Raw genomic sequence first — 14,934 nt, forward strand, 5'->3', positions numbered from 1 at the left:
CAGGGAGAGACGGAGTGGGGGGGCGTGCAGCTGGGGAAGCCAGGGGAGATGCAGGGAGAGAATAGGGTGGGGGGGCGTGCAGCTGGGGAAGCCAGGGGAGATGCAGGGAGAGACGGGGTGGGGGGGCGTGTAGCTGGGGAAGCCAGGGGAGATGCAGGGAGAGACGGGGTGGGGGGGCGTGCAGCTGGGGAAGCCAGGGGAGATGCAGGGAGAGACGAGGTGGGGGGGCGTGCAGCTGGGGAAGCCAGGGGAGATTCAGGGAGAGACGGGGTGGGGGGGCGTGCAGCTGCGGAAGCCAGGGGAGATGCAGGGAGAGACGGGGTGGGGGACGTGCAGCTGGGGGAAGCCAGGGGAGATGCAGGGAGAGACGGCGGGGGCATGCAGCTGGGGAAGCCAGGGGAGATGCAGGGAGACGGGGAGGGGTGTGTAGGGAGCCGCGGGGGGCGTGCAGCTGGGGAAGCCAGGGGAGATGCAGGGAGAGACGGGGGGGGGGGGGGGGGGGGGTGCAGGGAGCCGCGGGGGGCGTGCAGCTGTCAAAGCCGAAGGAGATGTAGTGTAGGCTTTGCACACTGACCCCAGGGCCTGGCCGAGCAGTTTTCTATACAGGCCAGGCAAGCAAATAGTAAAAAGCCAAGTTTAGTCCTCGGAGCAAAGACTCACTCGCAGGCGCAGCCACACTCCTCCTCTTTTTTGAGGCAGTGGTCATATTTCACTGTCAGTCTGTCTTCTGGTACCTTTATTCACATGTTCTTCGTTGTCACATTGAATTTCTTTCTGAGCTTATTTTTTATTTACGTTGTAGTTGATACACTTACACATTGTGGTCCATGGCGCCTCAGGATGGGAAAGTCCTTTATTGATTTGGCTGTGAGGCTGCAGGGGGGCTTGATGTCTGTTTCATCCTCAGAATATGAATTAGGCAGCCGGCCTCTGCAGCTCCGGGCAGCCCGCCTGCCCAGCAGGCAGCGGGTGAACCCAGGCGGGGCCCAAGCACCGGCCCTCTGCTTCCCCTGCTGAAGAAATTACACGTGGATGAGCATTTGCTTTGTGGCAATTATGGGACAAATGCACCTGTTAAAGTGCAATTTCAAAATTACCTCTCTGAGTGCAACTATAAAGTAATAAAATAGAAACACTCTTTTTTTCCCCAAGTGAGTAAAAGTCTTTTCATTGAAGAAATTACTTTGCTGTAGGAGTACTTGTTGCAGAGTTTTGCTGTGACTGCTCCCAGAGTTTCTGGAGTCCCCCTGGCAGAAGCACCTTCAGAGGTGGGAGTGAGGGGAGCGAGCGGTGTTGAGCACCTGCTCTGTGCAGGGCTTTGTGCTGACCTCTGCAGGTCCACACGCACATTTCATGCTCAGTGTCCCTGGAACGTGGCCAAGAGGTCTGTTCACCTCGGCGTATCTGGAAGAAATTCTGTGCTGTTTATTGTCACCCACTCTGTCCTTTCTCTATAAGTACACATACACATAAGATTTAACTCCTAAGACTTCATGCTTATTTTCAAAAATCACATCTACCCAGAATAAGAACAGTTTATCCCACTGGAGTATATTGAAAAAATGGCACCAAAGACTTAGGAAGTAATTCAAAAATTGAGCATCTTCATGAGTAATAACAATAGTATTCCATTGCTTATTTAGCATAGTATTATATTTTTTATTTGTTTGTTTTTGACAGAGACAGAGCGAGTCAGAGGGAGGGACAGATAGGGACACAGACAGGAAGGGAGACAGATGAGAAGCATCAATTCTTCATTGCAGCACCTTAGTTGTTCATTGATTTCTTTCTCATATGTCCCTGACCAGCGGGCTACAGCAGACTGAGTGACCCCTTGCTTGAACCAGTGACCTTGGGCTCAAGCTGGTGAGCCTCGCTCAAACCAGATAAGCCCGCGCTCAAGCTGGCGACTTTGGGGTCTCGAACCTGGGTCCTCTGCATCCCAGTCCGATGCTCTATTCACTGCACCACCACCTGGTCAGGCATAACATAAGTATTATATTTCAGTAAATTTTTTTTTAACTTGTTAGAATGACTATTTTAATGTACAAAACTAACTTAAAATGTGTAAGTCCTACCTATGCTATTAAATAATTTATACATATATTTACACTTTGGCTAAGCAAAAACATTAGGGGAAGAATTACAGAAACATTAGGGGAAGAATTACAGAGAGCCACGTCTTTTGAGTTCAGAACTTGATTCAACCATTTTCAGGGCAGGTCTTACTTTGCATACTGCTCTGTTTTGTGGAGCTGAGACTACTGAGGAGTTGGTTTCTTCAGTCATTTGTTACTTTGTTTCCTAAGCATTTTTAAGCATCTACCACTGCTGGGTGCTAGAAATGGGAACTCATTTACTCAAGTGGAGGAGGATAAATACATAGAAGTAAGCCGGCCGAACCAGGATCATTTCAGGTGCGGTAGTGTGTGCGGCATGTGTTAAGGTGGGCTGAGGGTGTGTGCCGCTCTGGGTCGGCCACGGAAGGCCTCTCGGAGGAAGAGGCTCTGCCTCTGGGGCCTGTGTAAGAAGAAAGAGCCAGTCATCCAAAGAGCTTCGGGAAGAGAGTTCCAGGCAGAGGAATCAGCTAGTGCAAATGCCCTGTGGTGGGAACAAGTGTGGTTGGATCCCTGGTTGTCTCTGAGAACATCATGGCCTCAGACTCTTAAGGAATTTCTGATCCTATGTCTGTGTGGTTTTCCTGAATCCTTCCAAGTTGCCACCTCTCACATCATGCTCTGTCGATGTGGTTCTCCAGCCGTCTCTCAACGGCCTGTGTCTTCCCTGTGTTCAGGTGACCGCGCTTGTTAGGACTGTGCCTGAATCACAAGTCACGGGCTCCCTGTCAAGGGATAATGCTCCTCTTTTATTAGAGATGCACATACTCTCCTGGATTGGTTCGTTAGTTCATCCTTCTTCCCTCTGTCAACACGCGCACAGACACAAGCACACATGCGCGCGCGCACGCCCTTTTGAATGTTCAGCCTGAGATTCTCACTTAGAAATGCAGGCAGTTGTAACATACCTTTAATGGGTCAAGAGATCTAATAATTTTACAGCCCAGATTATCTGCCACTTTCCTCTCAACCTTTATTTACGTTTATGTGTATGACATTTTGAAGGATGTCACTGCAGGTGCTGCTTGTCTGGCCCTGGAGGGCGTGGCACTTGGTTGCACATTTAGACATGTGTTATTTCTGGAGGGAGTCTTGTTGGCTTGCACGGCAGTGTCCCTGGGCTCTCTTAAACACAGAGCCCTTTAAAATGCATTTTCCTTGGCTTCTTTTGCCAGTGGCGAAATACCAGAGTGTAAAAAGAGAGGTGTCACCCAGACTTAACTGTGACTAGAGCTGTCAAATGCGGATGTTTTTAATAACCTTTAAAAAAGTAATTATGTGACCTTTGTACCCTGTCAGTTTATAGATGAGTTGGTAAAAATTCAACATAGATTCGAAGACTTCTCAGGAAAAACAAAAAGGGTAGCAGATAGCTGGTCTCATAAAGGGTCATGGCTGAAATCTCCCAGAGTCCTTTGCTCACTTGGAGTCAGTAGCTCTCAACATGCCTTGATGCTCACTCTTAACCCCTCCGCCCCCGGCCCATCCCCACGTGGCCATCACTCCCCAGAGCTGAGCTGATAGGGTCTTCTCTTCCAGACGCAGATCCTTTTTCCTTCCTCCAAAATAACTGAATGGTGGGATGAGGGGACACGAGGCCATGCCTTCCAGAGGAAGTGATGTGGTGGAAACAGCAGAGGCAGGGTCGTCTTCTCTTACTTGCTGCGTGACACCTGGCGAACTCCTTTACTTCGTTAAGGCCCAGAGGTGTTCATCAGGAAAATAAAAGATGGCAATGATGTGTGATTAAGAAATAAATGGTGACTGTCAGGTTTAGCTGGAATTAAGGACTCAGATGCCACCAGGACTCCCTCCATCTCTTGTCCCTGGGGCTTTGTCACTTGGTAATGTCACTCTGTCTGGTCAGGTTCTTTCACATGTCTGGAAATGTCACCACTGCTGGTCCCCAGAAAGGGACTGCCTGGTGTGTTCTCTGTTCCCAAGCCCAAAAATCCTAGGAGGGACCTTGAGCCCAGCACGGGTCAGGTGTCCACTTAGCCAGCCACTGGTGTCCAGAGAACAGGGGCCAATGGAAAGGGCAGCACCCAGTTGAACTACGTGTTTCTGGTGCTGGGAAGGACCGTTTTCCAGGAGAAAGGGGGCTGAGAGGTGCCTGGTGCCATTGTATTTGCCCCTTGCACAGCTGCGGGTGGGACCTTCGGGGAAAGAAGTACTTACCTCGGGGGTTCCGTTTCCTCCTCTGAAGTTTCGACGTTTAGGTGATGTAACGATTGTGTGTGCACATTAATGTTTTTAAGTTTTACATATACAAGTTTATTAAATTATTGCCTCTACTGCTCATGCCCCCCTAATCTTGACGCACCACCTAGGGGTTCCCAGCCTGTGGATCACAGATCTTGGAGAAGCAGAGAGGGGCACTGTCTATATTAAATACAATCTCATTAAGTGCAGTCTTGTTACAACCTGCTTTTGAAGTGGAATGCACATATGGACACAGCACATATTTGAAGCGCACACTTTGAAATTCTTCAGTGCACTTGTGGATTTATCACCTGGGTGAGGAACAGCAATGACAGTCCCCTAGAAGGGCCACCACTTACAGCACGAGGAGACTGCTGTCGTCTGGGTTCGCCACATGGGAAATCATGTAAAGGCATTACCAGCATCACGGAAGCATTTTCCATGCTGTGCTTGTTCAGTAAACAGAACTTTAAAATACAGCTGGCGTTGTGCCATACGATTTTTTTTTTTTTTTAACACTGAAAGAGATCCTCAAATTTAAAAGTGTTGTGAAAAGCTCTTCTGGTCACTCTGGGCTTGTTCACAAACCCTTAAGTGTTTTCTTCCCGGCTGGAATTACCATCAGGCGATAAGATGTATTCCGTTCCCGGGGCCTGGGTGTCCGTTATTTGGTAAGCTTGTCTTCCTCCCTTCCCGGGTTGGAAACTCTCTTAGAAGGAGACGCGTCTTAAGGTCTCTCGGGTGTCTGTGTCTTCTCCCCTGTGGGTGGTGTAGGGTGGTAACTGCCGCCAAGCACAGTATCCACCTCACTCAACACTGGGCTTCTGGGAGACTCAGCGTTTGTCCCTGAAAACAGCACTGCTCCCGTCCTGGCGCTTCTGGCCCTGAAACGGGGCCTTGTTCATACATGTGTCCGTTTTGCTGTTGCTTTGGTACTCGGCAGAACAAATGTTGTTACGAATGAGTTTTTTTCAACTTACCAAATTTCTCAACATCTTTTTTTATCAACCCCCTTCTGTTTTTCTCTTTTAGGCTCTCGACCAAGATAGAACAGCCCTACAGAAAGTGAAGAAGTCCGTCAAAGCAATATATAATTCTGGTCAAGGTGAGTACTTGACAAATCCGATCGCACACACTGTCTACAGTGTCGGCAGTTTTCTCTGTTATCTATAAGATGCTAAGATTATAGAAGACTTGATCCAAATGGAAAAGTCAGTCAGTCCAGGAAATTCAGCTTTTCTCTGTCCTTTCCTCTGTCTCTCCTGTCAGTCCAGCCATGCCGCTGCTTCCGAAGTAAAGAGAGAACGTTGTTGCCCCGGGTTGTGTTTATCCAGTTAAAAACCTAGGAGATGGGGTATCCCTTCCTTAAGTTCTAGAAGTGTCTAACCATTATGCTGTACACCTGGGACTTATATAATATTGAATGTCAACTATAACTGAAAAATGTTTTAAAACTTTCAAAAATACTTAGTAGAATTGTAGATGACTTTGCCACAAGTGACATGAGGTGGAAAGTCTGTGTGGTTGGTCAGCGTGGAACTCAGGGGCCTCCATTAGACACAGGAGGGCCCTTTCTTTCTGGAGCGCACCTGTCCGCCTTTGAAAGTCGGCGTTGGTGACAGCACGTGTGGAAGTGAGAGAGGGAAGGGGACGAGCAAGGGTCAGTGGAGACCCGGGCAGACCTGCCAGACAGTCCTGTTTTGTGGCCGAGGGCGTGCCGAGGAACCTGTGTAACTGAATGCTTTCGCTTTGGTCCAGTGACTGTGTCACCTTGGTGACAAAAGTATGTTGTCAGTGGGGAAGAAGAACTAAACCAGGTGAAGGTAAACGGACGAAAGCCCAGGTCCCAGCACCCTGGGGAAGCAGAGGCTGGGAAATGGAAAAGGAGCATCCGGTCTCTGCCTCCCGCCTTGTGGTGTCGTTGCTGCCGTTCCAGCTCGGTACCCAGAGGTCGGGCCTCTGAAGAAATCAGTCGTCTGTACCAGCACCAAACCTGAGGGGGACGCAGCGGGGTCTGATGGAAGGGGCCCAGGCCCCAGAGGTGGGCAGACAGAGGTGTGCACCCTCGCCCTGCCCCGGGACCACGGGACTTCACAGAACATCCATGTTCTCCCCTGTAAAACGGGGGTGTGGCACTGTTCCGAGTGGTTGAAGGGACTTAACGAGCTGGTTACCACAGAGCCTACCACACCGTGGGGGTTCAGTGAGCACCATACATTTATACTGGGTGTACATTTTATGTTTTATTTTTATGCGTAGTGGTCATAAAGTTGTAGCGTTGAAAGAAACACTGGACAAGGCAGAACTCGACCCTCTGCTCTGTGGCCCTCCTGTCCTTATCAGCGCTGGGATTGGGGGCTCACTGAGCGGGAACCTGATAGCCTCCTGCCTCCCCCGGAGCCCGTACCACACTACATCACCTCAATTGTTAACACCGTGTGGGCCCTGCTTCCCCGAGCCCTCTCTCGTTTCTTTATATGCAATAGAACACTCACTTCTCATGAACGTTGATAAGTGAGAGTTGTCTAGTTACGCAGTGACCAAAGTTGTCATAAATCTTGGTCTAAATTATACACTCAGCTTGTCACTCTGTCTCAGCTTCCTTTTGATGAACCCCCACGTGTGGTTGGCCCTGTGTGGATAGTAGCTTTCGGGGAGGGGAGTGGAGGGGACAGGCAAGCAGGCGGTGACGGGGACTCCTGAGCTGCTGCTGCTGCTGTTCTCTTGCGTGATCTGAGAGGTGATTCCATGGCTGTGTCCACTTTGTGGTAACTTACCAAATACGACACTTAGGATTTATATTCCCTTTCATGTGTATGTGTGTGTAGATGCACTCATGAAAGTGTACTTAAAGTTTATATACAAGTAGGTTCATGGAAGCACTGATTATGATTTGGAAAACCAAAATAATGGGCCTTTGTGAAATAAACAATAGTATATTACAGAAGAGAATACTCGCAGCCTTGATAAAAATAGAAGCTCAGACCGTGTAGACCTGAGTTGGAACCCTAGCTTTGTCAGCACTTGTTGAAGTTAGGCAAGTTCTCCGACTTCTATGAACAGTAAGTTGCCTCACCGGAAGACGAGAAAGTGCTAACTAACTGCAGAGTGTTGTCTGGTCACAATGAGGTCGGTCATATTTAAGGCCTCTAACGAATGGTCTGCCACATAGTAGGTCCTTAACACTTGAAAGGGGGAGCAATAGCATGGATCCCTTCTCTAGTAATTCAGTCCCTCTACAGATAACGGGCCAGTCTGATTTCATAAAGAGCTTAATGAGCCATTATTTGCCTGAGGACTAGGTGTCACTTCTCCATAATGTTACGGTTTGTGCTCCAGGCCCTGAGCCTGAGAGCCACCGCAGATCTGCAGCTGTGAGGAGCTGCCATACTGACCGGGCTCAAGGCGCCATGTGACTCCTTTATCCCAAGTGTCCTTGCTCAAGATGCATTGCTTCCCGTTGCCATAATGACCTCATCATTCAGCAGCTCACATGGGCTCTTTTACTTGGGGCCAGGACCTCATCTTGCTCTTTATTTATTTTTTTATTTTATTTTTTTATTTTTTTTCATTTTTCTGAAGCTGGAAACAGGGAGAGACAGTCAGACAGACTCCCGCATGCGCCCGACCGGGATCCACCCGGCACGCCCACCAGGGGCGACGCTCTGCCCACCAGGGGGCAATGCTCTGCCCATCCTGGGCGTCGCCATGTTGCGACCAGAGCCACTCTAGCGCCTGAGGCAGAGGCCACAGAGCCATCCCCAGCGCCCGGGCCATCTTTGCTCCAATGGAGCCTTGGCTGTGGGAGGGGAAGAGAGAGACAGAGAGGAAAGCGCGGCGGAGGGGTGGAGAAGCAAATGGGCGCTTCTCCTGTGTGCCCTGGCCGGGAATCGAACCCGGGTCCTCCGCACGCTAGGTCGACGCTCTACCGCTGAGCTAACCGGCCAGGGCTTCATCTTGCTCTTTAAAGGGTTTCCTTGGTCACTGCTGTCCCCGGATATGGCAGGAGGGAGCAGCTGTCCCTGGATGTGAGCGAGGTGGAGCATGCAGGAGGTGCATGCGGTTCGGTTGCCATTTGCTATGGTTGGGCCCCAGCTAAGTGAGCATTGACGACCCCTCCCCACCCTTGATTCTCCTGTGTCCTTCACCCTGGGCCTGTGCTAGCTGAGACAGTAGCTGCTGCTCACATATAGCTTTCAAGATTTAACTTTGGGTCCTCGGTCTCTGTAGCCACTTTCCATGTGCACAGTTGTCACGTGTGACGAGCTCCACAGACCTGCCCTGGGCAGACGCAGGGCCTCTGACCGTTGCAGGGTGGTGAGCGCTGTAGGGGAATGTGTGTCTCATCGTCTCCCATTGTGATACACTTCTTGCGTTAGAGCTGTATCGGGCCATCGAACCAGGAAGTGTTTATAGTTGGAAACTGGGAAGCGCTGCAAAGGAAAGTGTACAGGTCCAGAGGGAAACGACAGGGGACCGATGGAGCTTGAGGAGGGTCCTGAGGGGAGTGCCTCGCGGAGGGCACGGAGTTTGCTGGGTGCTGATGCCCTACTGAGCTGAACCGGACAAGCCTGGGAGGGAGAGAGGTCTCCGGAGTGCCTCGCGAAGGGCACGCAGTTTGCTGGGTGCTGATGCCCTACTGAGCTGAGCCGGACAAGCTGTGAGGGAGAGAGGTCTCCGTGACCGTTTTATAGACCAGTGGTCCCCAACCTTTTTTGGGCCATGGACCGGTTTAATGTCAGAAAATATTTTCACAGACCGGCCTTTAGGGTGGGACGAATAAATGTATCGTGACCGAGACAAGCGTCAAGAGTGAGTCTTAGACGGATGTAACAGAGGGAATCCGGTCATTTAAAAAAAATAAAACATCATTCAGACTTAAATATAAATAAAACGGAAATAATGTAAGTTATTTATTCTTTCTCTGCGGACCGGTACCAATTGGCCACGGACTGGTACCGGTCCACGGCCCAGGGGTTGGGGACCACTGTTATAGATGATGAGGCTGGAGCTTACAGAGCCGGGCGAACTTGAGCAGGGGCCACCCCTAGCGAGTAATGCAGTGAGAGCCCAGCTGACGCCCACTTGGCTGTGTACAGGCACTCCGTGCACCATAGAATGTAAATAGTGTATTGTTTATGTACAGGCGCTCTGTGCACCATAGAATGTAAATAGTGTATTGTTTATACTGACACATGGCGGGGCTCAGCAGCGGTGGAATGAATGAACGGCTGCTTGGTGGCTGGACAAGTCCCTGAGATGCTCTCCATGAGTGACTATTAACTATTCACGAATTGTGAGTATGCATGAACACAATGATCACAGGTAACCTCCCAGCAGTGTAACCCATGGGTGGCCCTCGTGGTCCCGGATGGCTTGAAATGTGGGGATAAAGTCGGAGCTCACTGACGCTGGAACCGGGCGGCGCCTCTGCCGTCTCTGACAACTGTCGCACACCCACCCGGGTGTCTGGTCAGGTTGTGTGGGCAGCACTATGACATTTAATTCTTTAAAAAAAATAGCTAGATGAGGAAAACAGTGGTGCTGCAGATATTTCCATGAGACATGCTCCGTGGAATCCAAGCTGTTCCTGTCCAAAGGGCTTTGGCCTCGTCCAAAGAAGCCACAAGAGGCTGAAGCCTGGTATCTGTTTCCCAATGTGTTTTCATAATTTTCTTGTTTTCTCACAGTGCTCAAGTGACACGAAACCCATCTGATGTTCTTTAAAGATTTAAGACACATTTCTGTATTTCTGGTCCAAGTCTCCCAACCCCTCACCGCCTCACCTTGGATAACTCAAAAGATGGTGGAGAACGGGGGAGGGTCTTACTCTTAAAATCCACTTCTTCCTGTTACACAGAGGCTGTATCAGTGTTAATTGGTAAAGAGGGTAATAGAAATTTTATTAGAAAAACAGATCACCTCCATGGAAGCCCTTTTGTTTGAAAATGGCTTTGGGAATTAGTCTCTTTCTCTTACTGTCCCTGCTCTGCGTGAGGACATTTTAAAAACAAACAAAAAATCTGAATTCTGTGGACTGCTTGGATCCAGGGAAGTTTTTCGAAGCCGTTCAGTTTTTGTGTCATTTCAGAGTCTGGAGGTCGTCACATTATTGGTCTGAGAAGAGGGTCGTCATTCAGGAACTCTGCCTTGGTCTCTGTGCCTGTCCACACCCGCCTTCTCTCTCTCTGCCCTGGTAGATGCTTTACAAAGCTGGTAGTTTCTGGAACTCTGTCGAGGATTTAAAATAAGTTGCAGTCTTTGACACTTTTCCTCTCAAAAGATGGAGCCTGGTTCTCTTCCCCTTGAATGTATGACGGGCTTATCACTCCCTTCTAATGAACAGGATGTGGGGGTGCTGATGCCAGTGGTTTCCAAGACCACTTCATTCAATGATAGCTTCCACCTGGGTGCCCCCCTCCATTATTTGTTTTGAAGGAAGCTAGCCGCCATGTTGGGAAGTCACTCAAGCAGCCCTGTGGACAGAGGTCTCCCACCAGAAACCACCACCACTGGAGCAGACCTGCTAGCTTCGGTCAAACCTTCAGGCAACTGCAGCCCTGGCTGACATCTTGCTCTCCGTCTTTGTGCAAGACCCCCGGTCAGAACAGCGGCAGGGCTGGCCCGGCCCTCATAGGATTCTTGCAAGCACAGCACGTGCTGACGTATCCTAGTCCCCGTGTGAGGCAGTGTCTCTTGAGAAAGAAGAGCTTATGGCTGTCACAAGGCTGTCACAAGGCAATACACAGTGTTTTTATAAAATGAGAGACGCATGATTCGTAGTACGCATGGGTGCACCAAATTCATTGTTGTGTCAAATGACTTTCTTGAGTTGAATTCTCTAATCTTTTTGAACGATCTATTGTCACTACCTAAACACACACGTGCACACTTTCGCTTGGGAGCAGAGACCAAGGCCATTTCTGCTCTTAGATCTTTTCTCTGTTAATATTTTTCTGCACAAATCCAAATGTGTATTGTGTTATTATATGGTGGCTCCCAGGATATATTTGGAATAACAGTTTGGCTTATTAGGAACTTGTGGTGCCCTCTAGAAATCTATAAAAGTGTCAGTCTGAAAGTCAGGACTCTTTAATTTTAGTGAATAAAAAGGGATGTTGATGTATAATCTGGCTACAAGCATATGGTACAGAATCTTATTTCCAAAATTCAGCAAGATGGTCGTAAACAGTTCCATCAGTTCCACAGCTCCTTATTTTGACAAGTACAAAACAGCCCCTTAATAAAATACGAATACGAACACGAAAACAATGTAAACATGTGAAAATGTTTGATCTGCTACTACAAACGTGATTCTGATCATACATACCTGGTAAAGTTCACTTCCAGAAAGAAAGCGCTTGGTTTTCAGTTGGCCTCCCTCTGTTCCCTCCTTTCAGTTAGAGTTACATACTAAGTAGTTTTATCAGAACATGCGTGTTTTTTAAAGCAGAATTAATGTGATGTTTGACCCAGGTTTTTATTTTTTAAATTTACCTATCTTAAGAAATAGCATATATAAATATAAATATATATAAATATATATATATATAGAGAGAGAGAGAGGGAGAAATAGCTTATAGTATATGAAGAGATCTAAGATTCTTTTAAAGGTAAAGTGCTAAGTTCATCAATGGATGATAGGAGGTGAATGTTTTTATCCAAGTAATTTATATCTTAATTAACATTTTCTCAAATGTAAAAGATACAGTATGAAATGAATTGTAACTAGAGTTGGAAATTAAGGTTGGTGTGGTAGCATGGTCATTTTGAATCCTGTGGTATTCAGTGGGGAAGTTTCTTACTGTGACTAGGTAAGAGATAAAATAAATTAGAATTGTAATAGAGCCTGACCTGTGGTGGCGCAGTGGATAAAGTGTCGACCTGGAAATGCTGAGGTCGCCGGTTTGAAACCCTGGGCTTGCCTGGTCAAGGCACATATGGGAGTTGATGCTTCCAGCTCCTCCCCCCTTCTCTCTCTCTGTCTCTCCTCTCTCTCTCTCTCTCTCTCTCTCTCTCTCTCTTTCTCTCTCTCTCCCCCCCCTCTCCTCTCTAAAATGAATAAATAAATAAAAATTAAAAAAATTAAAAAAAAAAAAAGAATTGTAATAGAAAGAGACGGAGGTCTAACTGTCAAAGGTATGCAAAAAGTGCTGGTCTGTGTTTTGGAAATTTTTTCTGTTTTTGAGGAGGATTTTTTTGAATTAAAGTAAACTTGTTAGTAAAATAATAATAATAATTCCTCAGAACTAGAAAGGTTTAGATTAAAATACTGTGAATACCTTTTGACAGTGGTAGTGATTTGAGCAAAGTCTACAGATGACTTTGGGCCTTCGAGGCATTTTGCATTCTTTGGCCTCTTATTATTACTCCATACGAGGTGAAGCGAATTGAAATGATGAGTTCCTTTGGAATGGTCATGGAAGAAGGCTATTTCCAAAAAGGGTTATACTTATCCAGGAGGGTATTGCTCCTCAAATTATGTGGCGGAATGTTTAAAGTTGCCTTTAGAAAATTGAAGTCTCTTTCCAGAATAATCTCAGAGCTGTAGGTTCTATAGGAACTTCCAGTTTCTGTATTCTAGCTGTGTACTCAACTATTCTGTTACCTGAGCTAAGAAGCTGTCTGTGTGTGTGCTTGTGTGCTTGTGTGTTTGTGTGTGTACACATCGTCTCCGGTTCGCTGGTCTGGAATGAGTGGTCTCAATTTTAAATTGAATTAATTTTTATAGTGTCTGCTTTCATCTTGGGATCAAATGCTGATTTAGCCCCTGATTGGGGAGCATATTATCAGAGAATACTTGGAGCCATCATTTCTTCATTTCTGTAGACAAAGTAGTTTCTACCACGTTGGACTGTTGTGAACATAACACCTGCAGGTGTCCGGTAATTGTGGTGATTACCTTCATCCCTATCAACCCGAACTTTCCAAAATAGTAGAGAAAGTTCCAAAACAAACTCAATTTGTCATTTTGGATCCACTACCACGCCGATAGAAGCTGCTGTGCCTTATCCCCTCCCACCTCAAGCCTCAGTTTTCTCATTTCTGTAATGGAACAGTAATACCAACCTTGTGAGAGTTGAATAAAATATATTTAAAATGTACAATATGATGCTGGACATAGTAATCATCAGTGCTAATTATAATTATAATTAATTGCAAAAAATTCATCAAAGTTGGAAAAATTTTAGCCAATGTTTTTCAAAATATTTATTTAATCTTATAGTCTGTCTTTTCTTTCTTAGACCCTCGTTGCATTTGTGTTACGCTATTTGATATTGTCCCATGGGTCATGAGACTTTATTTTTAGTTCATGTACTCTTTTTGCTTCAGTTTGGGTCATTTTTACTTACCTGTCTTCAGGTTTAACTGCTCATTTCATCAATGTTTAGTCTGCTAATAGTCTTATCTAATTAATTTTTTATTTCAGATACTGTGTTTTTTAGTTTTTGGATTTTCATTTGGTTCTTTTTTAGAATTTCTATCACCCCTGAAATTCTTCATCTCTTCACTCATTTATTCTGACTTTTTCTAAATAGATTCTTCAACATATTTGTAAGATTTATTTTGAAGTTGTTCTATATTAAACCCAAATCTGAGTAACCTGTGGTTCTTTTTCTTTCTTTTTCTCTCTCTTGATTTTCAGCTACATTTTTTTTCTGTTTCTTTATGTGTCTAATCATTTCTGTTTGCGAGGTAGACATTGTCAGTTTTATGTTGAAAAGACTCTGGATTCTCTTATCTTCCTATGAAGTAGTTTGTGTTTTGTTCTTGTATACAGTTAAGTTGTCGGTAATCACCAGCACCTTGATTCTGTAAAAGGCTTTCTTAAGAGAAAGTTTATTTTGTTTTGGTCACAATCCTAGGGTGTAACCTTCAGTCCTGCAACATACTATACTTCTAAGGCATTATCTGGGCTTTCAGTACAAAGTGTTTACCAAGCCCTACTAACTTTGTGGGACTTAAATTCCAAACTTTTTCTTCAGCTTTGGGAAGTTTCTGAAATCTGCTTAACTCTTTATCTGTCCTTTTCTGGCGGGCTCCTGTAGTGTCATTCATGTATGCGTATTTCAGGTCAGCCAGGTATTTTAAGGGAGAATATATACAGATTTAAGGACTCTTCTTTCTCTAACTTCTTCCTTTCTAGAATCCCCCCCCCCAATTTCCAGCTGCTAAATCAACCCCAAACTCTGTCTGACCTCTGGAGTGTCAGCTCAATAAAATGCCACTTTCTGCATGAGTCCTTTTATTATTATTGCTTGACTGATTTAAGAGGGACAGAGACAGAGAGAAGCATTCATTTGTTGTTCCACTTAGTTGTGCATTCATTGGTTGCTTCCCATATGTGCCCTGATCGGGACTGAATTGGCAACCTTAGCGTTTTGGGACGACTCTAGCCGACTGAACTAAGCGGTCGGGGTGCCCCCGCTTTGGGTAATCATGGAATGAGGTCTGCCCTTCAGTGAAAAGCCAGTAAAATATGGTCTTCCCTAGTATTGTTCCCTTCCTTGAAGGGTAATAATTATCCCCTTCTGTCTCTGCCGGCTTTTGTTTGCTCTCTAGTGGCTTCAAATGGTTGTTTTTAATATTTTACCCACCATTTATAATTGTTATT

The 14,934-nt window shown here is 46.5% G+C and overlaps 1 protein-coding gene across 3 annotated transcripts in view; it reads left to right on the forward strand.

Moving 5' to 3' along the window:
• Positions 1 to 14,934, forward strand: part of ASAP1 (ArfGAP with SH3 domain, ankyrin repeat and PH domain 1) — a 315,266-nt gene that overhangs the window by 173,200 nt on the left and 127,132 nt on the right. For all 3 annotated transcript variants that reach the window (XM_066265648.1, XM_066265647.1, XM_066265649.1), the window contains exon 4: positions 5,352 to 5,424. In XM_066265648.1, coding sequence (XP_066121745.1) covers positions 5,352 to 5,424 — 73 coding nt within the window. The remainder of the gene's footprint in view (positions 1 to 5,351; positions 5,425 to 14,934) is intronic.

This window comes from Saccopteryx bilineata, chromosome 3, assembly GCF_036850765.1.
Source record: "Saccopteryx bilineata isolate mSacBil1 chromosome 3, mSacBil1_pri_phased_curated, whole genome shotgun sequence".
Taxonomy (NCBI): domain Eukaryota; kingdom Metazoa; phylum Chordata; class Mammalia; order Chiroptera; family Emballonuridae; genus Saccopteryx; species Saccopteryx bilineata.